Below are 27,978 nucleotides of genomic sequence, written 5' to 3'. Positions count from 1 at the left end.
TTATGTATTTCGTCATTAGAAGAATGGATTTATGGTGAGTACCTTCACATTCCATTTTTGTGTGCTTATGCAAGGGCCTGAAACACTCGTCTGAGATCACGCCACTGTCGACTAAATTCTTATTTTGAGGTTGTTTTTTTTTTTTTTAAATCCTCAATCCTGTCAGTTGTATGAACTTGAATTGCACTGCTATGCACCATAATAGAAATTAGTTCTAATTTTGGTATGATGACCCAAAATACTAGAAGCAATTAGTATAAGTCCTTTGTTTCTATGAGGTTACTTCACTACAGTGATCCAGACTTAGGCAAAAAAATGTGTATATGCAAACACTGGGCTTCCCCTATGGCAACAAATCTGCCTGCCAATGCAGGAGATGCAAGAGACACAGGTTCAATCCCTGGGTTGGAAAGATCCCCTGGAGTAGGAAATGGCAACCTGCTCCAGTATTCTTGCCTGGAAAATTCTATGGACAGAGGAATTTGGCAGGCTACAGTCTGTGGGGTTGCAAACGGTCAGACACAACTGAGCACAAATATGCAAATACAGAAGCTGCATGTTTATATATATATAGTCTATACATGTAAGTTTGTAAATCCTCTCAACTGTTATAGCCCTCTGATGACATCAGATATATGGCTAATTATATTTCAAAGAAGTATGCTTACTGCATGAAAAGAAAAAGGTTAGAGAAAGTTGTCTTAAACTTATTACTAATTCCAAGATATTCTTTTTGTTTAGAATTACTAGTTGAATCCATAAAAGCTGGTGATTCTTTTCCATGCAGGAATATTTTTCAATTACTACCATATATACTTTTAAATAATTTAGTATTTATACCATTCAAATCAGATACAATAATGAACACAGTATAGGAAAACTTCTAGTAAAATTATTTTATTTAGTTATAATATGAATCTCCAACAGCTTGAAAGAAAAATTTCCATGGTCTTCAACTAAAGTGTATGCCACTTTCTTTTAGAATGTCCTGTTTTTCATTAAAATAATTTCTAAACCACTCTATATGTTCAACCTTCTGTTTAACACTCAGATATGGGTTTTTGGAAAGGCCACAGGTCACCAGCTCCATGAAGTGGCGAATTGGTCCTTGTTTTGGAAAACCCTCCAGATATTTATCCAGAAATATATGTTCATGAAATTCTGAACCATCATCATCAAAACCTAGGAAATGAGACAAAATACATTACAATTTTGCATGTAAAACCTACACCAATACAGTATATTAACACATACATATGGAATTTAGAAAGATGGCAATGACGACCCTATATCCGAGACAGCAAAAGAGACACAGATATAAAGAATAGACTTATGGACGCTGCGAGAGAAGGGGAGGGTGGGATGATTTGAGAGAATAGCATTGAAACATGTATATTACCATATGTGAAATAGATGACCAGTCCAAGTTCGATGCATGAAACAGGGCACTCAAAGCCAGTGCACTGGGATGACCCAGAGGGATGGGATGGGGGGGGGGGGGGGGTTCGGGACAGGGGGACACATGTACACCCGTGGCTGATTCATGTCAATGTTCGGCAAAAACCACAATATTGTAAAGTAATTAGCCTCCAATTAAAGTAAATTAATTAATCCAAAAAAACTCACTACACTATAAAACTAACATTAATGAGGCAGTATTACAGTTAAAGGCATGAACTTTAGAGTCAGACAGATGTTTGCTCACCAATTTAACCACCATTTGACTGGGCAAATTAACTCCTCTGAACATCAGTTTCCTCGGGCACAAAATGAGTATTAGAACAGCACCTTCTTCATGGGGTTTTTGTAAAGATTAAAGATTAAATAGACAGAAAGCTTGTGAAACACTTTTACAGTGCTTAGCATACTACAAATATTCAAAATGGAGCAGTAATTATTACTAATGGATATTTTAATATCTAAAGAAACCACTAAGAAAACCATACAAACTACACTAAAAAATACATAAAATAAAATGGAATCTTAAGATATATTCAGGCAACTCACAGGAAGCCAAGAAGACAAGAGGAGTGAGAAACAGAAAAATGAACAGAAAACAAATAACAAAATGAGACTTAAATCCTAACAAATCAATAATTACTTAAATGTAAATGGCCTATACCAATCAAAAGAAAAACATGATCCAACTATATGCTGTATACAAGAAACTCACTTTAAACACCTATAACACAGGTGTTGAAAGTATGGAGGAGGACATATCTTGCTAACATTAATTTTTAAAAAGGAATGCATGAGTGGCTACATGAACATCAGATAAAGTAGACTCCAGAGCAAATACTAGAAAGAGGAATATTACATAATAAAGGGATTAACCCACTAAGCAGATAGCAATCTGAATTATGCATTCACCAAACAAAAGTTTCTAAATACATGAAAGAAAAACTGATAGAAACATAGGAATAGAAAAATCCACAATTATAGTTTTACTATCCCACTGTCAGCAACTGTTAGAACAGCCAAGTAGAAAACTAGCAAAGACATAGAAGAACCAAATATTAACCAACAGGATTACATTGACATCTACAGAACACACCAAACTACTGCAGAACACAGATTCTTTTCAAGCAACCATGGAATGCTCACCTAGCTTAACCATACCCTGGGTCGCAAAACAAACTTCAACACATTTAAAATAACTGAAATAATACACAGTATGTTCTCTGATAATAAAGGAATCAACACAGAAATCAGTAACAGGAAAACAGCAGGAAAATCTTCCAACAGTTGGAAATTAAATAATTCATGGTAAAAAACACAATTGAATGAAAAGGTGGCCATGTGCAAGCCAAGGAGAGAGAGACCTCTGGAGAAACTAACACCGCCAACACCTGGGTCTTGGACTTCCAGCCTGCAAACTATGAGAAAGTCAATTCTGTTGTTTAAGGTACCCAGTCTGTGATATTTTGTTATGGAAGCCCTAACAGACTAACATGGATCCACACAAATATGCCAACTTTCTACAAAGATGCATAGATGATTCAATGGAGAAAGGACAGTCTTTTCGATGAATGGTGCCAGGAGAACTGGGTATCACTGACCAGAAAGAAAAAGAATCAAAACTTCATACTTCAAATTAACAAAGAACGGATAATGGTCTAAACTATATATCTAACATGGCATAGCCACTCTGTAAACAACTTGAAAGGTTCCTTAGAAAGTAATATGTAACTACCATACAACCCAGCAACTGCACCCCCAGGTATTTACCCCAGGAAAATGGAAATTTGTATTCATACAGAAACCTGTACATGAATATTTATAGCGCCTTTATTGTTAACAGCCAAAAACTGGAAACAACCCAGATGTCAGGTGAATGGTTAAACAATCAGGTACATTTGAACCATGGAATATTACTCAGCAATAAAAACAATTACAAAAAAAAAACCCTTACTGACACATGTAACAACTTGGATAAATCTCCAGAGAATTAATTATCCTGAGTGGTGGTGGGGGCGGGGACGCTCAGAAAAAAGGTTACACACTATGTGATTCCATTTGTATGTCTTTATTGCAAAATTAGAGAAATCGAAAATGGATTTGGTGATTGCCAGGGATCAGAGACTAAGAAGGGGAGGCAGTGGGAGGTGGGTGAAACATGGCTATAAAAGGGTATAAGAGAGATCCTGGAGGTGACAGAACTGTTCTGCATCCTGACTGTGGTGATGGTCACATGAACCTACATATATGATAAAACTACACAGAACACAAAAACACACTAACCAATAGAGTACATGTGAAACTGGTGACATCTGAACATGGCTGCAACACGATCGATGCTGACTGCCTGGCTGTGATGCTGTCCTGTGCTTAGACGTGAGGTAAATACTAGGGGAAAATGGGTACAGAGTACATGGAATATTTATCATTTCTTACAACTGCACACGAACCCATAATTATCTCAAAAACAGTTTAAAAATGCTCTCTCATCAGTTAGAATTATCTTCTACTTATTGAAAGAGATTTTTAAAATTTTATTTGGACATTTAAAGATCTAGTCATCACTTTTATAAAAACTAAAACACACAATAAACAAAGCAAGGCCTTAGATTGCTAAATGGCCACACACTACTACTATGCTTGTATATATAAACCTTTGCAATGTGCCTTTGCCCTTCTTTCCATAAAGAGGTAGATACAGCCTGTTGTTCCAACCCTTAAATTCGAGGTTGGCCAGGTGACCTGCTTTGGTCAATGGGACATTACCAAACACAATGCAAATGCCTGAAAAGCCTTTACTATTGTTTTAGGAACTCTTCTACAGCTAGGTGAACAAGCCCAGCCTAGCCCATGAATGCTGAGTGACATATAACCCCCTTATCGCCTCCCCTGGCAACAGCCAACACCAGCTAGACATGTGAGAGAAACCAATCTAGAACGATCCAGCCCCAGGCACCTGCCCAAACCAACCAGAAAACCCACAAGCTCATGAGCAGTTATGACTTAGCTGTTGTTTTACTAAGTTTGGAGTGGTTTGTCATGTAGCAAAAACAGAATTGGTTAAGGTATTCCTAAGACTTCTTTGGGCTCCCCTGGTGGCTCAGACAGTAAAGAATCCGCCTGCAGTGCAGGAGACATGGATTCAACCCCTGGGTCAGGAAGACTCCCTGGAGAAGGGAATGGCAACCCACTCCAGTATTCTTGCCTGGAGAATCCCATGGGCAGAGGACGCCAGTGGGCTATAGTCTTAACAGGCTGCAAAGAGTTGGACGTGGCTGAGCAACTCACACATAAGACTTCTTCACATTCAGAATCCAACTCTTCTGAATTGGTTTTTCAACTCTGAGTTGTCAGTGGCCATGCCTTCCAACATTCCATTAAGAACATCTGTGATGCAGCATTTCTTAAGGGCTCCACTATGGCCTCTTCTGATGCCCCCAGTGCAAATTTAGATGCATATCCACAACAGGCAATGACAACTACCTCTTCACTGCGGCCCGGCTAGCATAATAAGATATATCAGTTTCAGAGATATTTAAAACTTTGAAAAACAAAACTATGTTGTATTCGATGAAATACAGGAAGAGAGATGCGCAGAAATATTTTAAATGGAAGTTGTTCTCTATCCCATAACCCTCCAAAGTTCCTATTCACATTTTTCAAGGCTGATTACTTCCAAGACTAATCACTTCTAAGGTGTATATCCTTCTAGCCCTTTTCCTAAATTCATGTGTATTTTTTCAGACAAATTATTGATTAAAAAAAATTTTTCCTTGAATCCCACTGAGAATTCTCTACAGTTATCAATAGTTTACTTCACCAGGCAAGCATGTTGTTCCATCTTTACTTTTTTTGTTGTTTGTTTTTAAGGCATATGCACCTGGGGATAGGAATGGGGGTGAGGTAAAAACGAAAAAAAAAGCCTCACTCTGCTAAAAATCTTTTCTGTATCATCAAATACTGCTTATAGTTCCACATGACAATATTCTTTTAAAGAAAAAATATCAATATAGCTAATGTAATATGAAAAACAAGGCAGGTTTCACTGTTCAATAACATTTGGAACAGAGTATGTTAGGGCTAAAAAATAAGGTCTGTAGCATTGGAAACATAATAAATCAAGGTAATAATTGTTCTCAAAAATCTGAGGGTGACTCCTGGATTGAATGTTTGTGGTTGTTAGTTATTAGTATCTCTAGATGTACTTAAGATACAAGACTTAAGACAGAAAATTGTGCAAGAGAAACTGTTTTTAAAAATAGTTGTGCTAATACAAGATCAATAATTAATTTATTAAATCATTAACAGACCAACTATCTCTGACATAAAGTCATAATGAGTTAGACAAGTACAGAAATTATGACTATGCTATATTGGGGGGAAAAGCATCTAAGGGCATAGGTGATCTTATTACTCTTTCTCTAGATGATAAATCAATCATCTTTTTAACTTTGAAGGTATAATGAACAGATCCTTCCTGAATGAGTCAATGAGTGAAGAAAGCCAAGTAGTACTGGGAAGTATAAAACAAAGAAAAAAAAAAGAGAGAAAGTGATAAAGAAGGGATACTATACACAAAATTAAGTTCCAGATAGATTAAACAGGAAAAAGCTAACAGATCTACATCCAAATTAAAATCTCTGTTGGTTAAAAACACTCTGAACAGTTAAAAGATAAGCAACAAGGACTTCTAGTTAAAATGTAGTAGACTGAACACATGATTTTTAAAATCCCTGCTCCCTTTTAACATCTACTAAATGGCAGTAAAAGGAACAAAAAGTATAAAAGTACAAACAGAATAGAAAATGAAACAGTAACAGGAGTTATCACCAAAATGTTAAAGGAAGTGGACAGATAAGTAGTAACTGACTCAGCTGAGTTGAAAATGCTAAAACCAAACTAAGAAGCAGACAGACATCAAAGACGTTGGAAATTAGTGGCACCATATACCACTGAAATTAGGAATGGGAATGAGGGGCAAAAAACAGAAGACTAAATAAAATTGATTTAGGAGATAATTAGATCTCCTATGATCCATCTTCTACCTGTACCTCTAGATAACTACACCATCCATCTCCCAAAGAAGATGGGCAGTTTTGTTAATTTTCTGTTTAGTTGATCTATCCATAGTTGTGAGTGGGGTATTAAAGTCTCCCACTATTATTGTGTTACTATTAATTTCCTCTTTCATACTCGTTAGCGTTTGCCGTACATATTGTGGTGCTCCTATGTTGGGTGCATATATATTTATAATTGTTATATCTTCTTCTTTGATTGATCCTTTGATCATTATGTAGTGTCCTTCTTTGTCTCTTTTCACATCCTTTATTTGAAAGTCTATTTTAGGGCAGTTTTATTTTTTGGAGAAACTAAAACAAAAAGAGCAAAGAATTGTTTAATTGATAAGCAGGGGAATTAAGTGAACGTCTGTATGCTGATTAGTGAATCATTCCTCCCCACTCCCACCAACGGTGGCATCATCCTCACCAGCTGGAGGATCGACTGGCTATCTTATTAGAAGAGAATGTGTCCATATTTATTGCAATTTAAAATATGCCTATTGTTTGACCCTTGAATTAACGTACTCAGACATGGACAGAAGGATATGTATAACAGGATTCACTAAAGCTCTATTCATCAATAGGAAAATGGTAAAAATAAATTTCAGTCATTCATACAATGGCATAGTACAGAATACACAAATAGTTTCCATTTTCTAGAACTATTAAAACAAAGTTGATCTCTATGTACTGACAAGGAAATGCTTAAGACATATTGCTAAGTAAAAATAAATAAAATTTAAAAGCTATAGGACACTATATGTATCGTATGGCCCCATTTAGACCAAAACAACAGATAAATGTGAAACTATCATTTAAGGTGGATGTGGGGATATACATCAAACTACTGGCAGTGGTTGTTTCAGGAAAAGGGAAGAGAACTGAGGGATAAAGCTTATTCTTTATTCTTCTGTATTATGTTTTTATGAGTAAACTTTCATACATTTATTTCTATAGCTTAAAATACTTTTTAATAAGCAAAAAAAACAAAATATAGTAAGGAAAAAATAAGAGTGGAAAATTAAAGACAAGAAGGAAACCCCAGTGGTGTACAATCAACTAAAGCAACATAGGTTAAATCTGTGTCTAATTCTGCTTTAAATATTAGTGAATGCAATTTAACACATTATTGACTGGAGATGTATTAATGCCACAGGCGTTAGTTTCTGCAAAAATCCCCCGGTCAATAATGTGTTAATATTACTGACTACAGCTAAAAATACAGTACAGCAAATAAAAGGTAAAATCCAGCTAATAGCAACGACCAATTTGACAAAGAGTGTATTGCAGCACTGAAGCAAATTCACTTTCACTTTGACTTGTTTTCACTTCTATTTTGTCAAAACTATTATTTCTTTTCCTGGCAGTACTCTGAGGCTCTTGTTCATTGGCCACCATCTGAAACAACCAGCAGATTGTTTCAGACAACACAGACCTAATCATCTTTATATTTGCCCCAATTTTCTCCACACTATACCCTCCCACATAACAATCACTGAGTTTTATGGTAATTCTGAGCTTTTCTAACTATTCTTGCTAGCTCATATTATAGCACTCATTCCAGACACCCTGGCAAAGGATGGCATGTTGTAAGTGAACAAATTTAAACCAACTGAAAAATAAAAGCATGACTGACATCCAAGACTGAGCTTTTTTGCCCACTGAAGGCTCCAAACTGAGAATTACTCTTGGAGGGCACTTCAAAGACACCTGTAATTTGGTGGTACATACATGGCTGATGAATATTCAAGAGCAAGACTCTTGTTAACTGGGTAGTGATAAAAATGGGATTAAATTTAGATAAAGCCAAAGCTAAAATAAAAGTGATCTTATTGCAAAATCTTAACTGAGAATAATTCCACCTAACTGTTCTTATACGGAGAAGGCAATGGCAGCCCACTCCAGTACTCTTGCCTGGAAAATCCCATGGATGGAGGAGCCTGGTGGGCTGCAGTCCGTGGAGTCGCTAACAGTCGGACACAACTGAGAGACTTCACTTTCACTTTTCACTTTCATGCATTAGAGAAGGAAATGGCAACCCACTCCAGTGTTCTTGCCTGGAGAATCCCAGGGACAGGGGAGCCTGGTGGGCTGCCGTCTATGGGGTCGCACAGAGTCGGACACGACTGAAGCGACTTAGCAGCAGCAGCAACCGTTTTTATAAATCTCCGGACTAGAAAAGCACATCAGAAGGGACAAGTCAGGCCTTAAAAACTGGCCAAAAAAAAAAACACATCAAACTGGAAAAATAATTTTTACATTTTAAGTGGCAAAACAAACAACAGAATTTTTTTTTCTAATGTAACAGAAGGACACAACACTGGGAAGTAAATTGTAAACACAGGACATGCCTTTAAGTTGTTTTCAGCATTGTGTTCCCAACCTGACATGGTAAGCCCCTCTGTTTTCTTTGGGGGTGGGGGAGAATCTTTTTCCAAAAGTATCAAAGTAAATCTTCATGAAACTAATTATTAGGAGAGATAGCATGATATTTCATTACTCTTAAAACTGAAGTATAAGAAACATAAAAGAACGTTACTAAAGGGCTAAGACTCCAGGTTCTAAGGCCAAGCCTCTTATTAAAGTATTGAGAAGATCGTTAAGTGTGTAATGAGGGGGTGATCAAAGTGAGAAAGTTTCCACAGTTCCCTTCCTGTTTTTCATTCAGATAACAATTGCCTTCAGGAGCTGGAAATGAGATAACTCCCTTTCCGACCCCAAAGCATCAATAATGTGTACAGTGTATATGGACACTTGTCTCATTTATCTCCCCAACCTAACCAGAAAACACGTTTGTTGTTTTTTTTCTTTTTCAGAAATCACACTTTCTCAAAAACCAGGTCAAATCTAAGATAAATTCCTTTGGTGTCTGAACATGTAAGATTTTGATGAACTGAAATGTTTCACTGCTGATGACAATGTACCACCAATTCATGCTTTCCTACTATCCTATTTGGTGGTGCCTAGAAAACACACAATATCCTTGTGAATATTTTAAGATTCAAAAATGTTATAGAAGAGAAAATAGTTATAATAGCAAATCCCCTCACAATATCATTGTTGCAGAAACAGGGATGATGATGGTGACTTATTGTATAATCTCACTTGTTTTTCAGAAGAATCCCATAAAATAAGTTCTATTATTATTTCTATCATTTTATAAGATGGAGGACATGAGGCTGGGAGAGACTAAGCCTCACTCAGGCACTTGAACTCTAACCACCACAGTTCACTGTTTCTCTTAAGTCGCATATTCTACCTCAATACTGGGTTTTAAAACATGTCTGTCACCATGAGGACCTGGAACGTCCAAGTTTCAACAAATATGGAACGAAGTCTTCCCTTAACATCACAGATTGTATTTCTTAGTGTTTTTGTTTTTTTTTTTTTTGCTACTTTAAAATTCTATGATCACATACAAGAGGGGAAACGAACTAACATTTATTCCTAAGTATTATATGCCAAGAACTGTGCTGAGCAACTCACTAACTTATCTGCTTTCATTCTTACATTCTTTCAATGAGGTTTCTTTAATTTACAGATGAGGAAACTAAAGCTCAGGAGATTAAATTATTACCTCAGAGGCAAATGGCTAATAACTGACAGAGTTGGAATCTGTATTCAGGTTTACACAAACAAGTCCATGGATTTGGGTTTTGTTTTTTACCTTACCCTGATACCTTCTAGAATGTACATTATGTAATAAACACAGATTTCTATATTACTGAATATATCATACAAATATTTAAATTATTAAGAATTTGCTAAAGGATGTGTAGTTCATAAAGTTTTCCTATATAAAATACTACTATATGTAAATATAAGACTATTTAAACTTCCATCCCACTTATCCAAACAAATGAAAGGTTATCAAAAATTAAAATATTACAGTGCAGAATATTACAAACATTAAAATATGGACTACATTTTCCTAAGACTCCCTGAGGTGTTTGCAACTTCTAGCTAATCTTACCATAAAAGTAAATGAATCTCTTCTAACTGAAAATACATCTACAAAAATTCAATGACATGTTTAGCTGATGATACCATGGGTGCCATAAAAAATAAACAGCACAGTTAATACTGTTTTCCTTTTGACTGAGGAAGAGGTAACACCTCCAGAAAGATCTCCAGGAAAGTAGATAATATTTTATTAACAGCTCAAAGTATCTAGGTATGCAGCCAGAGTTCCAAGGAAGTTCAAAGCCTCCAAAAATATTTGCTTTGAGAGGTTTTGAATACAGGAAACATGTGCCTCATTAATGCAATAGTTTTAAATAAAAGATACTAGTGTAAGACTTAAAGAGTTGTAATGTTGCCCCAAACTGAAGGATGATCTCACCCAGTATTTAATGTATTAGAAGATTTACCAGGTTATCTCCTGCTTAGCAAGCACAAAACTGTCATTTGCGGTTTTCAACACCGGGATGTCACAGAAATTCATGATGTCATTTCTGCCATATAACTTTACTTTCTTATCGAACAATCGGTATTAAGTGAAATCTTAGTATTCTTAAAAATACCGTCAGATTTCTTTTAGGACAAGACAAAGATGTCTACACTAAGTTTTGAAATTCAGGTAAATATCCAGAACCTACAACTGAACATCTACCAGATTAATCTCAGAGTTTTATAAACCTCTGATGTTAAGACTTACCTGCTTCATTGTTAATTGGGAACTCCCACAATTTCCCCTCTTTTGTCCACTGGATCATCTCTTCAAAACCATTCTCAAAGGGCTGTTCAGTGACTGCTGCTAACTGCTTAGCAAATTCTACATCCCAAAGAGAAGGTGCTGCCTCTGTAGAATAAAGACATACGAAATATGCACAGTTCTATGTAATTATCTTTCTTTTAAAAATGTTATCATCACCTCTGATCTGGCAATATATTTTCAGATCTTCAAACTCATAATTAAACAGTATATAATGAAAGGTCACTCTCTGATAGCTAAAATGGAAACAAAAACTATGTATTCAGACTACACCGACAATAACTGCAAACCTCAACTTTTGTTTTTACTACAATGCTAGGTAATTAACCCCTAGTCTCACAGTCCCCTCTACTGGAAAGGAGAAAAGAAACGTCCATTTTGTTCAAGAATCCTTTTGATGAATGTGAAAAGTTTTATACAACATGTGATTTTGATATTTAAACTCTAGACTGTTTATTTTTAGTCTGTCAAGATAAGTTACTAATGTAAACTAAATTACAGTACCAATGACAGTGATAATACCGTTAATGTATACTGGGCATTTACTTTGTGCTAAATGCTTTTTATATATTAGTCCATTTAATCCTCATAACCAACTCTATGAGTAAGGTAATATAATGTTAGCTTATTACAATCACCATATCACGTTTCAATCATTTATTTCCTTTGGAAATTCAAGACACATTTGAAGAAATGAGTCATATTCCCACCAATTGTTGCTGGTAGAAATGTAAAATGGTACACCTCTTTGTAAAAGAGTTTGGCAGTTTCTTAAGAAGTTAAGAATACACCTATCACACCATCATTTTACTCCTATTTACTAAAAAGGATCCATACATAGATCTGTTCATGTATGACTATGCCTGACCACACACTGACTGCTGCCTATGAAGTATGTTGGCCTTGTGCATCTGATAAGGGGAAGACTGCAGCAGTTAGGCTAATTAGCCACAGTTAGAGTAATCCTAACAGAAAGTAATTTAATTATCATGGTTACGACTTTTAAATTTCTTCAGTGGACACTGATCAACTTATGTTTTTTCCATAATCATCATTAAGAGTCGCAACTATTTATTGAATGCCCACTGTGTTCCAGGCACTGCTGCTTAGTCGCTAAGCAGTGTCCGACTCTTTTGTGACCCTCTGGACTGTAGCCCACCAGGCTCCTCTGTCCATGGGATCTCCCAGGCAGGACTACTGGAGTGGGCTGTCATTTCCTTCTCCAGAGGGTCTTCCTGATCCAGGGATTGAACCCGCGTCTCCTGTGTCTCCTGCATTGGCAGGTGGATTCTTTACCACTGAGCCACCTGGGAAGCCCATCTAGACACTACCTGACATTTTAATTCTATTACCTCATTTAATCCTTGAGATGTATGTATTAGCCACATTTCATAAGTGGGAAAAGGGAGACTCCCACAGGTTAGTAAGGCAGAATCTGAATTTGAATAATCAAGATCTACACAACACCAAAACTCTTTTCATGAGGCTAAACTGCCTCTCAGCTCTAGGTTACTCCAGGATAAGCAGTTGGGTCTAAGACACCACTCTGTGCAGCAGTGGTGAGAACTTAGCAGGGAGCAAAATCTGGGAACCATGGGATGGAAGAACTCATTCAGTCAGTCAATAAATAATGAATGCCAACATGTCAGGCATTATTTTTATCAACACATGGTAGGGAAACAGCAGTGAAAAAACACTAAATCTAAGTTTGCACATTGTTGCTATGCTTGTATTTAGTTGGGAACAAAAGACATTCTTGAGATTCATGCAAGCAGAGCTTATTAAAATGCCTTCAATAGAGTACATTTATATAAATCTGCGCATTACTTTCCTTAGTAGAACATAATCATTTAATATTATTTTATAAAATACATATACCTTCAGTACCTCTGGGCCAGCTCATCTTAGTTTTAGGAATAAGACACTTGATTTAAAAAAGCAAGCTGGCTCCTTCAAGAATCCATGTGCCTCTTCTGGTTGTTCATTAGGCAGACGATAGTAGCTACCCTGTCAACAAATTCCCTTTTGGAGACAAGCTTACGAGTTGCCACTCTGGTATTCCCTGGAGGTCTGGTGGTTAAGATTCACCTTGGTAGACCGGGTTCAATCCCTGGCCGGGGAACTAAGACCCTGCTAGTGCCCAGTGCTGCCACTCCACCGGGGAGAGGTGACCCACTCCCCATGTCTGTGCGTTTGCACTTCCTTTTCATCAGTCATCTACGACAGGACGCAGCTGTCACAATACAAGAAGGGGGTTGGCCACCTAGTTTCATTTTCAGTTTAAATGAACAAACAGTGACTGAATTAATGCCTTTTCTCCATGGTATTTACAGCTCAATTTGTTAAAAAAAAAAAAAAAGGATTTAAGATAACCGATTCCTATTATTTGTAAGCCACTTGGCTAGGGACTATTCAGTATACAAAAATCAAAGAGACCTAGCCACTAATGTCAAGAGATTTACTGAATAGTGAGAAAATCAGATTCTTTTATAACTGATAGCGCCACTAGATGATGGCCTAGGAACTTAAATATCAGAACTAAAATTATTTCTACCAAGGTTCAAAAAGCTAACTTACAATGTTTAGAAATGATAAGTCACTTATAAGCATAGATCATTTGTATGGAGTTTCTTCACTTTATCAGTAAAACAAATTTAACATCAAGCAAGAGTACACTCTTAGTTCTTTTTTAATTAGGATTAAAATGGTGACTAAGGAATTTGACTTCTTTCCGAAAGAGGGAAGAGAACAAAAACTAACCAGCTAAGTGTGTTAAGAAAAAACACTACCAGTCCACTAAATACATTTCCTGAATGCTCTCCTTCCCATCTCCTAAATAATCTCTAAACCATTTCTACAAGTCAGCATCTATAAATGACACCTCCTCTTCTAGATAGTAAGATGCCTTAGGGCAGACATTACAATTTTTCTTTACGTAACAACACAGAGGTGTGTTGCAAATAGTGTAATAGTTGATCATTAACATTTAAACCCAGGTTAGCAGCCACTCTATAGATCTGGATCCCTGAAGTGGATAGTACTTACCTCCTATGTCCCATGGGGCTGCAACATTTCCAAGGGGAAACCTGACCAACTCAAGCATGTTAACAACTACGTGAATAAGCAAGATCCAGGTAGACAGGGCTTCCCTGATGGCTCAGTGAGTACAGAATCCACTGCAATGCAGGACATGGGAGTATAATCCCTGGGTCGGGACAATCCCCTAGAGGAGGAAATGGCAACCTACTCCAGTATTCTTGCCTGAAAAATCCCATGATCAGAAAAGCCTGGCAGGGCTACAGTCCATGAGGTCACAAAGAGTCAGACAAGACTGAACATGAGTACGGTCAATGACAGGATAGAATTCAAAATACCTGATTATTATGCAATCAAAATAGGACATTTTCCAAAGACAGAATGTTTCCACGAGCCTGAGAAATAGTGTTACTTTTTTTTTTTGCTAGTGTGTGAAAACTCCAGGGTTTGGAACAGATGGCTAGGCTCTTCAAACATGGGGAAAGATCTGTCAGCAACTCCTCTCCCTCCAGTATCAATGACCAGGGCACAGGCAGCCCACGATCACTTTCGATGCAGGAGAACAGTCTTTATTTTCTTAACAAACCTGTTTCAGGTGCCTCTTCAGTAACTGCCTTAAGCTCAAAAATATTAAGTCTCTTCCCCTTGTATATATTTTTCCTAAAACTGAAAAAGAAAAAAATTATTTTCATGAATATTTTTATACATGGTCAACAAAAATTGTTTATGAGAGGAAACTTTTATATGACAGTCAATATAAAAATTAAAAGTAAAAAAAATTAAAATTAATTCCACTGACCCATACCAGACATTTGAATTAAACCGCATGTCTTTAGGACTGACAATTAAAAATAGGAACAAATACACCTGAATTTTTGCATCAGAATACAGCAAAGCAGTTACAACAATTTAACTTCCAAAATACCTAATTGAAAAGATCAGCTTAATTTGCTACAATTTTTATTTGATCCATTGCATATTAAGGTTTTAGAAAATCTGATGTTGTGGAAAGATATCAAAATATGCTAAGTTAGAAATTGTTAAAGTCAGCATTTGTCTTCGTTTACGGGTAGAAAACACTGCATGCTTCTTAATTACAAATTATAATTATAAAAGACTGCATAGAAAAATCAAAACATCCCCACTCGCAAAGTGATCGTTCTGTAATTTTAAAATTATGATTAACTTTCTTTACAAAACTATTTAATTAACTCAAAATTAATGTCACAGAGTTAACAGATAACTTTTCTTTGTACGTTTTAATCAACTGCTTTATGCATCAATTCACATTCTTATTTGAAAAAATTTACTGGCAGATTAAACACTAGGTTATAAACAAGAAAGTTAGTTTTTAAAATAACTTTGAATTCTTCCCTGGATCAAATTACTTTTTTCTACTAAATTAAACTGAAAGAAATTAAAATATCATATTAAAATTAGATAAGTGAAAAGTGTTAGCTGCTCAGTCATGTCCAACTCTTTGGGACCCCATGGACTGGAGCCCGCCAGGCTCCCCTGTCCATGGGATTCTCCAGCCAAGAATACTTGGGTGGGGAGCCATTCCCTTCTCCAGGAGATCTTCCTGACCCAGGGATCGAACCTGGGTCTCCCATCTTGCAGGCAGATTCTTAACCATTTGAAACATGCCCTAGGGCTTCATATTCAGCATTTCACAGACAGGCAAACAGACCGACAGGACTATGAAAGATATCCAGTCCCCAAATTAGTCATGCACGGTGCAGGCCAGTGTGGCTCCAAAGCCAGCACCTGTGATTCACACTTCTCCATCTCTAATAGAAGGAATCAGTTGAGGCCTGGCTTGTCTCAGGTTGCTCCAAGTCAGAGCAGGTGAACAATCTGCTTTCTCATCATTGCTTCCCCTTATTCTAGAGTCTTGTAAGCAGCTTTTTAATGCAGGCATTATAAGCACATAAAGCCCTTCCCTACTTTTTTAGTTTCTGCCTTGTCGCCTTCTAATTTCTGACGACAGCTCAAATCATTAAAAACCAACCTATGATACAGCGTTCTGATGTAGTTGCATGGAATCATTTCAAAGACGACTGACTTGAAGACTGATTTAGAGATGACTACAGTTAAATATTTTGGGAGAAGCTCTTTGTTTGTGAAGTTTTCTAGGGTGTTTTGTGGAATTTTTTCTTTAGTTTTTATAGTTGATATACGACGTTGTTAGTTTCTGCTGTACAGCAAGGTGAGTCAGTTACACACATAAGTACAGCCACTCTTTTTTAGATTTCATTCCCATACAGGTCAGTACTGGGGGAATCTTAAGTTAAATTCCAAGTGACACATTCTACTTCATTCAATGTCATGGATATACAAATTACTTTAATTCAAATAATCTTCCAAAGTCACTATAACCTCTGAACTTCCTTTATTAACTGCTGACCATCTTTTCCAATCCTCTTGTATAAATTAATAACTTAATACCCAGAAGGAGCTAACTCAGGTTCCTGAGATTATACGTAGAACAAAATCCATGGAATAAGCAACACACAGAAAACACTCCAATTGTAAGGACATCCTGCTATAAAGTTCAGTTAGTGTTTGTCAGACCATGCTAAATATTTGGCTTTCTCTCCCCAAGTATCACTTCATATGCTTGAAGGAGAAAAAGCACAAACTTTACGTAAACACAGACAGCTTTCTACTATAAAAGAACTATGTAAGACACGGCTTAGCATCTTTAGGAACTACAAATTACCAAATTGAGATTGCCACAAATAAGCTACCACTTAAAAATATTATAATGGATCTTCTTCCTTTTTTTGATGGTGGGTCATTTCTCTAAGGTATGAAGAAAGATGATTATAGAGAAAGGTAAAGGCTACATCAGAATGAAAAATAATGCTTCTCACAAAACATTCATTTGTTCAGAAGTCTGGTCAGCTCCACTTATTCTAAATCAGGAGACCGTTAATCAGGGTAAATGTGAGGCAGGGCCCATTTTGATTTACGAGACAAAAAATGGAAGACTGCTAAGCCCAGTAAACTTTTTCCTTTCTAGGAGATAGTAAGCAGAGACTACCGCAACAGATATAAATGTATCCGTGATGCTCAGATACCCAATAGCAAGAATATACAGGGCAAGAGAGTAAATCGACAGTTCAACAAATCAAATCAAACAGACTGCAGAGCCTGAGTACCTTTTTCTCAGATCAGCCGTCTTCTCTCGGTCAACAAAATCATCAGCCCCTTCGTCAAACTGAATCTGGTGCACTGGTCGTGTGCTAGCTCTCGCTGTGGAGGATCTGGCAACTTTCATATCTGATATGATGTTACTGAAACTGAGAAAAGAGAAATGTCAAGTGTGTTAGAAATTTTAGCTATGGAAGAGTAATGAACTTTCTGAAACATGAGATTCATATAATTCTTATTTCACTTCTATGTACTAATAATGAACAAAAAAGTTATGTCTAAATAAGACTGTGTGTTGTGCATCAATACCACAGACTACTTAAGATCACTGCTGCTCTTTTAAAAGTGCTATTCAGAAATGTTCATTCAAAGCATGATTAAAGGTGTCACTCATGAGAAACTGTCACACATCCAGAGAAGTGGAAATACAATCAGTATCTGTATCCCTATCACCTAGATTAAAAAGTTGCATTAAAGTTGAAATGTAGCCATTTTCATTTGCTGCCTTACATTTGTTCAAATACAAATGAGTAATCATATCGTACATAAAACCAGCATATTATTTAACTAAAAAAAAAAATCAGAGAAATTCTTATTCTGTTCTTTATTATTTTTAATAACATTACTGAATGTTATTACTTCTTTTTCAGGGACAAGAATTATGTAACTTCTCAAAAGAAGTTTTAACCATTCCACTGGTCTTCTAAAACTGTGATCTTCCTTATTAACATGTGAGCTATAACAGAAATCAAACTGCTAATATTTACAAGGCATACTTTATATACGAATGGATGTATTATGTATACTGCTCAGCATGTACTCAGTGAAGCCAGCCTCCTGGAGGCATCAGCGCCACTGGCACAGCTATCTGACTCACTAACCTAATTTTGGGTTTCTCTCCATCCTTCTGAGCCTTCCAGTCTTCCTCGTGCTGCCGGAGCTGCCTGAGCAGCTCCGACTTGGTCGTCTGCTTGTCAAAAGGGAGAGAGTCAGCAACTGCAGCCGCAGCCGCCACCAACTCCGGGCTCAGGGACTTGCTTCAGAAAGAAAACACGGAAAACAAATGAGAGACAGAGGCGTGACTTCAGTGGAAAGTCAAATTTGATTTCCTGGGTAAAAAACTTCTTGTCATTCTAAAAGCACCAATCAATTTCTAACAAAATCAAGGATTCTTAACACAATATTGTAAATCAACTGTACTTCAATAAACTTAGAAAAAAAAAGAATTCTTAAATATGAGGTATCAGTTTTATAGTGTTACAATGCTGAAAGTTCAAGTTAATGGATCCTTAATGAAGCACAATACTAACTCAGAACAATATATGAAGGTGGAGGGGTGAGGGATCAGCCTCAAAAAGGATAAATTTGTGGATTTTTAAATTAGATGCCATTTTATTTCAAAAAACAATACAGACTGCAAGCAAATATAAAAGTCATGAAACGGGTTTATATAAGCTTTAATCAAAATCTCCCCAAACTGTAAACAACCCAAAGCACTATCACGAGAGCAAATAAACTGTGATATATATCCATGCAACGCACAGTACTTAGCTCACATCACATGTATGAAAATGAGTGGAAGAAGCTGGATTAAAGAAAAGTGTATCTTTCATGATTCTATTTTTACTAAGAGGTCAAATTAAGGTGGAAAAAAAAAAAAATCAGAACAGCGGCGGCCTCGGGACAGAAGGTGACTGACGGGGAAGGTGAAGATGGGGAACATGTTGCATCCTGGGAAGTGGGTGGGCTCCACGTGGCAGTTTGTCAGTATCCTGCCGCTGACATCTGTGTACTTTAATGTATGTGAATTTAACCCGGGGGGGTGGGGGGGAACCATAAATCATCAAGTGGGAGGTGGAAAGTGAGAAGGCATAGATGACACAAGAATGGCAAGATATGGTAATTATCAAAACTTCATCATAGGATTTTACTTTACATTTTCCATAAGCTACAAAAAAAAAAAAAAAAAGGCTATTCTTCAATAAATTAGGGTAAGTTAAGAGAAAAATATGCCAGCTACAAAAAAGAAGTTACTTACATTTTTTAACTCACTGAAAATTACTGCCATCTCAATGAGTGGGATCCAAATTACTGTTTTACTTTACTTGGCTTTCTATCTCAGGAAATGATGTGTAACATGAAAACTGAGGTTCCCAAATCCCTGAAGCTTGGCCTCAAAGAGACCATTAGAGCCTAAGAACCCTCAGGAAGCTGTGAGTGAGAGTTGTACGTAAATCAACGTTACCAGAAACTGGAAGAAAGGGGATCTTAAAGAATAGGTAGCTGAAATCAGAGCAGTTGGTTGGTTAAGAGGGTATTAGCTAAAGTAGCAGCTAATAATTTTGGTTACCACTGTGCCCACCAGCGGTCTTATTAGGTTTCATGATACATTTGGATTCAAAACTGTGGGCATGACTGTAAAAACCTAAGATCTTAGAAAGATTTAAGATGGTGCCTTAGAATGCCTTTCAGACAACAGGAATTCTAAGAAACTTAAAGATGTGGTTCCAGGGCCTCTCCCAGGGAGCTCAATATAGACCTGGACCTTGGTTCCCAAACTGTGCCCTAAGGCACCCCAGAGTACCACAGGGAAATATTAACCATGTCTGTCAGCGACTGTGAACTACTAAGTCAAGGCAGTTCACAGTTTTAACACTAGACTACCACACTCCTTTCTATGTCACCGTATCTTTGTGAAGATGGTTCCCCAGCAGCTGCTGTGATAAAAAGCACGAACCCTTCAAAAATCAGTATGGAACAGGAATGAGAATGACAGTGTGAAGGCTAGGTCATAAAAACTGCACGGTTCCTAAAGGCTTGTTTTCTCTCCCGACACTCCCCAAGTTAAAGTGGAAAAGAAAATCAGAACAGCGGCTGCCTCAGGACAGAGGTTACTGATGGAGAAGGTGAAGATGGGATCCAGCCACCATGCAGTGAGGAAGTCCAGGCCACACACAGGTGTTTCTGTAAGAGTTCTGGCTAAGGTATCAGCTAACAGCCGTATCAACTGCCAGACCAGAGTGAGCAAACCCACAGCTGGTTCCAGCTCCTGAACTTCCAAGTCTTCCAGCTGAGGCCTCAGACATGGTGGGGTGGAGATTAACCTTCTTCATTGTGCTCCATCCACACTGCTGACCCACAGAATTCACGAGCATTAAAAAATGGCTGTTTTATGCTGCTAACTTTGGGGGCAATAGTTACACATCCATGGTATCTATATAAATGTGCACAGGTCTCAGTACATAATACAAATAAAAAAACTAAAAGCAGGCCATGCATGAAGCAATGACAGTGCATTATGAATCAAAGACAACGATTAACCTAGTTCTGTGCATCTGTCTATGTTACCGGCTCAGTCGTGTCCGACTCTTTGCAACCCCATGGACTGTAGCCCGCCAGGCTCCGCTATCCAAGGGATTTTCCAGGCAAGGTAACTGGAGTGGATTGCCACTTCCTCCTCCAGGGGATCCTTCCTAACCCAGGGATCGAACCTGGGTCTCCTGCACTGGCAGGCGGATTCTGAGCCACCAGGACAGCCAAGGGGATCTGTGCATCTGGAATCCCTTAAAACACAAAGCAGTCTGAGCACAGAATTCTCCTAGGCTTTTATGCTTGTCTCATTCATATCTAATTGAAAAGCAATTTTTAAAGTTAGCTTTACTGAATCTCTTGCCTCATAGCTCAGTTGGTAAAGAATCCGTCTGCAATGCAGGAGACCCCGGTTCAATTCCTGGGTAGGGAAGATCCACTGGAGAAGGGATAGGCTACCCACTCCAGTATTCCTGGGCTTCCCTTGTGGCTCAGCTGGTAAAGAATTAGCCTGCAATGCGGGAGACCTGGGTTTGATCCCTGGGTTGGGAAGATCCCCTGGAGAAGGGAGAGGCTACCCACTCCAGTACTCTGGCCTGGAGAATTCCAGGGACTGTATGGTCCATGGGGTCACCAAGAGTAGGACACAACTGAGAGACCTTCACTTTCACTTTTCACCTACTGAATCTCTGCAAAGCAATCAACACATCTGAACCACTTCATTAACAGTTAATTAAATTACAATAAAAAAGGAAAAGGGATCATAAACAGGGCTGGAAACTGGGGAAAAAAACCTCATTCTTCATAAATATTTTAAAAATGTATTTGAATATTATCTAATTATATGTATACATAATTTGTTTTACATTGTTTCTAAAAAGGAGAAAATACTTATTACAGGCATTTCCTGTTTGAATTAGCTTACTCTCTACCTAGTTATGCCTTCCAGTGGCAGTTTTGATACAATACAGAAATCAAATAATTCCATTAAAATGTTGAGTCACGGAGACCTGAATGGGAAGGAAGTCCAGAAGAGCGGGGATACAGCTGTATGCATTGCTGATCTATTTTCCTGTGCAGCAGAAACCAACACAACATTGAAAAGCAACTATAATAAAAATTGACTAAAAAATGTTGTCACCCTGAGTATAGAAATCTGTATTATCTGTTTATTCTGCTAAGTGAGAGATAGGGATCTTAAAGCCACATTTCTTATTATTGATGATGTCATTGGTACAATGATTATTTATATACTTATATATAACTAAAACAAAATCTTGACATAGAAACTACAACAAAATGCTAAAATATCATGATTGTACTTACATTCAGTAAAATGTTGTACTCTTCTGACAAGCACAGGAATTATAATACTTTTAAGAAACCACACATGCTGAGCGCCCTGGAATTACTGGTCCAAGGAAGTCATATAAAACAGCTTAATTAACATGCCAAAATTTTACCCTAGGTGGAAGTTTTTAATGAAATTTCAAATAAAGAAGTCTTTCAGAGATACAAAGCTACCTTCAAATCAGGATGTAAATAATTTGTTAATAAACAGCTTAAAGCAACTAAATGCGGTTAACAACTGATAAATATGTAAAAGAATGTGGAATTCTCAATTAGATCACTATTCTTTTCCTCTCTCTAGACTCTATACATATATCCACTTACTTAAATGTAGAATAATAAAAGTATTTCTCATGTAATTACTAGTCTCTGTGTTTATAAACTAATAGTCTTCATTAATTCCATACCTTCAATGTACTCTAATTTAAAAAAAATTTTTTTTCTGAAATAAAAAAGTTTATTGCAGTTTCCAAAATTACTTTAAAAAAAAAATTCAAATTGCAATTCAATTTACCTCTTTTGGGGGGCATCTTTTGGAGATTTTTGAAGTCTGCCAATTGCAGCTTCCAAACTTTTAAGCTGTCCTCTGTTGGGTGGCTTTGTTGTTTGTACATTTACTGTGCTTAATTCAACTTTCATGCCCTTAATAATATTTACCAAGTCTTTTTTCTTATTCTCCTTTATACTCTGTTGGTTCTCCGTTTCCTTGGAAATTTCACAGTTTGGAACAGACTTATCACCTTTCTTGCTGTAGATCACGCTGTTAGTGCCAAAATATCTTTGGATATTACTTTTTGTCCTGTGAAGGAAAAAAAAGTGGAAATATAGTGCAAAATAACAAGGCCAGGGCTCAAAACATTGCTTCAATGGATTCAATTCAAAGGTTCAAACCCTTCCCTTTTGCTTATTCTTCTTGTTAGCAACCGTAAGAACAGCACTTAACATTTCTTAAACACATACTGTTTGTCTAGTTTTGTGCAACATTTCATGTATATTTTCTCACACCCACATCAACTCCATAAGATAGGAATTATCCCCATTTTGCAGATAAGGAAACTGGAAACCAGAGCTGCACCTTCCCAAGGTGAGGCCTAAGCCACACTGGTGCGCACAGGTAAGGTACAGGCATGCTGAGAGACTGGCCACTGGGCCCTGAGGAGGCTGTGCGGGGCCGGCAGCTCCTGGAGCGCCTGTCTGCTGCCTCCTCCCACTCACCTCCAGGTTTGGTGATCATACAAGTATCATTGTCTGTGTGTTCCATAACATTAAAAACCTTGCAAAACACTATAGGGTTAATACATTTCAATGTATTATTCTTAAACCCCAAAGGAACAGACTGCCAAGTTCTTGCTCTTAACATGACATAAGAATATTTCAGTTAAACAATATGAAATAAAGAAACTTCTGTCAAAAACAAAGGTTTTTAAAAAAAACTTTCTTAAAAAAAAAATTCCTGGCTGTGATTCTAATCTTTTCGACTTTCTCACCTGAACTACCAATGTCATTTAACCAGTCACTCTTTGTAAACTAAGCTAAAATGGAACAGCAAAAAAAAGAATATTTAGTGGCTAGAGTTGCCATTCTGCTTTCTTCTTTATAGACTCATTTATGAAAAAGAATAACACAAATGATCCCATCTATTTCAAACTCATGCAGAAAAAGATTTCCCAAGTGTCTAAGGAACCCAAATGTCTAATTTTATATTTTGTGGCATTACGAACCTTTTGATATAGTTAATATTGAAGCACTTTAAAAACTAGTCAGTGTGCTAGTCTCGGTTAACAGGGTGTAACCTATGAAAGTAATTGATTAAATATAGTGAATATCTACTCTGTGCTGGGCACTATACTAGGCACTGATGATACATGAGTAAATAAGAATCTCAAGGTCCCTACTTTCATGAAGCTAACAGGCTAGAACACTTTCACAGACTTTAATAACTACCTAGAAGATTTACTGAAACACAGATTCTTTGGTTCTACCAATGATTCTGATTCAGTAGATTTGGGGAGGGACTTGCAGTCTGCATTTCTAACAGGTTCCCAAGTAATGCTGATGCTGCCCGTCAGAGGACCACATCTGAGTAGTCACGTTACTATATCATTTAATCCTTACAGTCTTACAGGACAGGTTGTATTATTATATTTTTCCACATTACAGAAGAAACTGCTCAAACAGGTTAAATTAGTGGTTCTTAACCTCTAGAGGTTATATGAATCAAAAAGGGAACTTATTTAAAACATGGATTCCTGACATTCTTAGTTGGTAAGTCTGGAATCAGGCCCAAGGATCTGCATTTAATCAAGACTTGGTGCCACTGATCTCAAGAAACAGCATAAGACAATGGGTTAAACAGTATCTCAAGTTCTCACAGCTAGTAAATGATAATGCCAGACTGTGTGCCTGCTCAGTCACTCCAGTCGTGTCCAACTCTTTGTGACCCAATGGACAGAAGCCCGCCAGGCTCCTCTGTCCATGGGTTTCTCCAGGGAAGAATACTGAAGTGGGTTGCCATACCCTCCTCCATGGGATCTTCCCAACACAGGGATCAAACTCGAGTCTCTTGCGTCTTCTGCACTGCAGGCGAATTTCTTACCGCTGAGCCATCGAGGAAGCCCTTTATGAAACCCTTTAATGAAACCTTTATGAAACCCTTTAATGAAAGAGAAAATGGCTTTTTCCAAAAATGCTGAAACAAACTCTTTGATCTGCTCATAAAAGTGTCAGAGGCTAACACATCGAACAACTTAAAAATCAGAATGAAAACCAACCGCATAATCAGTATCCTTATAATCAGTACACAGGAGCCTCAATATAATACTCAACATGTGGTACCAATGAATTCAGGAAAACGCTCTCTAATTACGATTTCACATGCAAAAGTCAAATTAATACTAAAGGTATCATAACAGAAAGGTGGCAATCAGAAGAATGATCTCACATATAACCTGTGCTTCAATGTTTTCTTCCAACACTGCTCTAGCACTACTGAAAGTAATCTATATTATTCCAGGAAAATCATGTATGTATAACACATGGTATGTATAACAAATAACAAGTAGTATTGTAATAGTAACTGTATAACACTAAAATAATAAAACTCTAGCCCGACCTAACTTTCTCATAGTCATGTATGGATGTGAGAGTTGGACTGTAAGGAAAGCTGAGCATCAAAAAATTGATGCTTTTGAACTGTGGTGTTGGAGAAGACTCTTGAGAGTCCCTTGGACTGCAAGGAGATCCAACCAGTCCATCCTGAAGGAGATAAGTCCTGGGTGTTCATTGGAAGGACTGATGCTGAAGCTGAAACTCCAATTCTTTGGCCACGTGAAGAAAAGAACTGACTCACTGGAAAAGACCCTGATGCTGGGAAAGATTGAAGGCAGGAGGAGACAGAAGATGAGATGGTTGGATGGCATCACCAACTCGATGGACACAAAGGTGAGCAAATTCTGGGAGTTGGTGATGGACAGGGAAGCCTGGCTTGCTGCAGTCCATGGGGTCATAGAGTTGGACAGGACTGAGCGACTGAACTGAACTGACCTAACCTTCCACCTGGGCTTGTTTCCACTGAGATCTTACCATAAATTTGTATTTTTGTTTTCTAAAAATTACAACGTATTTTCAAAGCTTTCTCAAAGCTGCTCCTCATTTTTCTGTAAACATTAATGATACTCTCATCCTCCAAGGCAACTGGCTGAAATCTTTGCTGTCTCTACCACCCTATCCTTATCTCATCATATATCACATCCCAGTAATTTCATCGATCCAGTTCTTCTCTATCCAGCTACTTCTTCCCACCCCCGGTGATCCTGCTGTGGGTTGTACTTAACTAAACGAGTCCTACATCGATCTGCGTGAAATATACATGCAGCAGAATTAAGATTTCACAATCATGGGAGTTCTCAGAGAATAAACATCAAGCATGCTGCAAATCTTTTTCTTTCCTGGCTAACTCAAACACTTGGGCCCCCTTCAGATTTTACCAGACTTCTTTCCAGAAAGGACACCCTAAACCTTTCCTACAACGGTCAGGCGTCTCTGCTGATCCAGCTATCACCTGTTCAACGAATTCTGCCGTATTCTGCGCTACTCACATTATCTCAGCGATTACTCCACTATATTTGAACTGCCTACTTGGTGGAACTCTAAGCTCTGCGATGGCACGACTGTGTATTCGGGGTTTAATCCCAGTGCTGGCATAAAGATCAGCGCTTTCAATAATGAAGGTAGGAATAAGACCACCACAGTCTTGGGAGGTTTAAAAAAAAAAAAGAGTACATAAAACAAAACAATTTCGCTTTCTGGAACCTGGATAAAACGAGGGGAGAAGCGGCAAGAGAGATGAGGGGCGGTAGGTGGTAGAGCCCGGGACAGCGGCCCAGGCCTGTGACCGGAGCTCTTCCCCACGCACCCTATGACCTTGGGCAAGTCATCTTATCTTTCTGGGATTTTCCCTTGCTCAGAGTTAAAGCGGCGGCTTCTAAGCTCTTGCGGGTCAAAACACGGACCCCAGGACGCCGGACAAAGATTAAACTTGAAAGTGCCGCAGCCTGGACAGGGCTACGTGAAGACCTGCGGGCCCACCAGCGCGGAAACGCCGTACCTGACAGTTCCGTGCGGAGAAGCGAGGGGCACAACGGTGGCCGCCGCTGCCTCCGGGCCTGCAGAGCACAGAGGTAGCCGGGAAAGGGGGCGAAAAGGAACGACCGCCGAGACCCTCGGGAACATCTCCGAGAAACAAACAACACTGGGAACACGGGCGGATGATGCGTTCTCTACAAAACACGCCCCCCCGGCTCCCGCTTCCGTTCCCCGGCCCGGCGCGCTCCGCTCCCTTAGCGTTCCGGCCGACAACAAGGGGCGGGTAATTATGTTCCGGATTCGCCTGAAGCATAGGCGCTGCCTCCAGGCGACTCCACCCCCAGAGATTCTGGTCCCAGAGGTGGAGTCAACCGAGGTCAGCGAGGGTGCGGCGCAGAGGGTGGGGGGACCCTGATGTGAGAGCTGAGAGTGGAGGAAGCGATCGACTGTGCAGATGCTGCTGATGAAGCGCAGAACTGACCCCAGAGTGCGGGGGAGAAGAGCTCGACTCTCGGTGATGAACGGTCGCAGCGTTCATCATTGTATTCTCAAAATGACCCATGGCCGCCAAGGAGGTTAAAAAGCAAAATTACCATCGGCATGCGATTCAATAAATTAGTATTTCTTTTCAGTCTCTGTTTTTGACGAAGAGTCAAAACATAAGCCATATATGTTTCATATATCCAAAATGGCCTGAGAGATTGAAAAAAAAAGATGCAAGAGAGAGACGTGGCTTTTTCTGCCCCTTATGAAGGCAGTGAACAGTGGCCCATACGAGATGAGGGGTTCCACAATCTGGAAGGCCATGAGCCGTGGGGAAAAAAAAAAAAAAAAATGCCGGCCTCTAGCATAGAATCCCATACTGTCGGTTGAATAGCGTGTGTGTGTGCGCCAAGTCGCTTCAGTAGTGTTCGACTCTTTGAGACCCTATGAGTCCTACAGGCTCCTCTGTTCATGGGATTCCCCAGGCAAGAATACTGTAGTAGGTAGCCATACCCTCCTCCAGGGGATCTTCCCAATCCAGGGATTGAACCCCGCGCCCACGTCTCCTATGTCTCCTGCATTGGCAAGGCGGTTCTTTACCACTAGCGCCACCTGGGAAGCCCTCCGTTGAATATTAACATCATTTTCCCTGCCACTTCAAAAAAGAATCAAGATTGCTAGGGGATTTTTTTTGTGATGCTGTAAACGTTGAGCTGATCTTACTAAGATCCACTAACCCTGGCAGAACCCTTATGACAATGCTAAATACAGTACACTCAGGGATGCTTTCCTTTTTTTTTTCTTCTGCCTACAAGAAATACACTCTAT

The 27,978-nt window shown here is 38.4% G+C and overlaps 1 protein-coding gene and 1 non-coding gene across 2 annotated transcripts; both read right to left on the bottom strand.

Annotated features, from left to right (window-relative positions):
* Nucleotides 1–881: 881 nt before the first annotated feature.
* MRPS31 (mitochondrial ribosomal protein S31) lies at nt 882–26,908 on the bottom strand. The gene is made up of 7 exons (XM_043892181.1): nt 26,690–26,908; nt 22,598–22,882; nt 18,306–18,461; nt 17,433–17,573; nt 14,855–14,934; nt 11,176–11,319; nt 882–1,182 (listed from the first exon to the last, which is right to left on the bottom strand). Exons 1-7 carry the CDS (start codon nt 26,812–26,814, stop codon nt 953–955), a joined length of 1,161 nt encoding a protein of 386 aa, XP_043748116.1. The 5' UTR covers nt 26,815–26,908; the 3' UTR covers nt 882–952.
* Nucleotides 14,697–14,828, bottom strand: LOC122687132. The gene has a single exon (XR_006339033.1). It is a non-coding gene; the product is annotated as a small nucleolar RNA SNORA71 (small nucleolar RNA).
* Nucleotides 26,909–27,978: the final 1,070 nt, after the last annotated feature.

Source organism: Cervus elaphus, chromosome 30, assembly GCF_910594005.1.
Source record: "Cervus elaphus chromosome 30, mCerEla1.1, whole genome shotgun sequence".
NCBI lineage: Eukaryota > Metazoa > Chordata > Mammalia > Artiodactyla > Cervidae > Cervus > Cervus elaphus.
This window is presented reverse-complemented; position numbering and strand designations above follow the sequence as displayed.

What these genes read in the sequence shown, in the direction of transcription:
- MRPS31 (XM_043892181.1), bottom strand. Translation starts at nt 26,814, where the DNA reads ATGTTCCCGAGGGTCTCGGCGGTCGTTCCTTTTCGCCCCCTTTCCCGG. An exon ending in GGAGAGAAACCCAAAATTAG is followed by an intron (nt 17,574 to 18,305) that starts GTTAGTGAGTCA and finishes CTCTTTTCTCAG; the next exon opens with TTTCAGTAACATCATATCAG. An exon ending in CCCAATTAACAATGAAGCAG is followed by an intron (nt 1,183 to 11,175) that starts GTAAGTCTTAAC and finishes CTCATTTCCTAG; the next exon opens with GTTTTGATGATGATGGTTCA.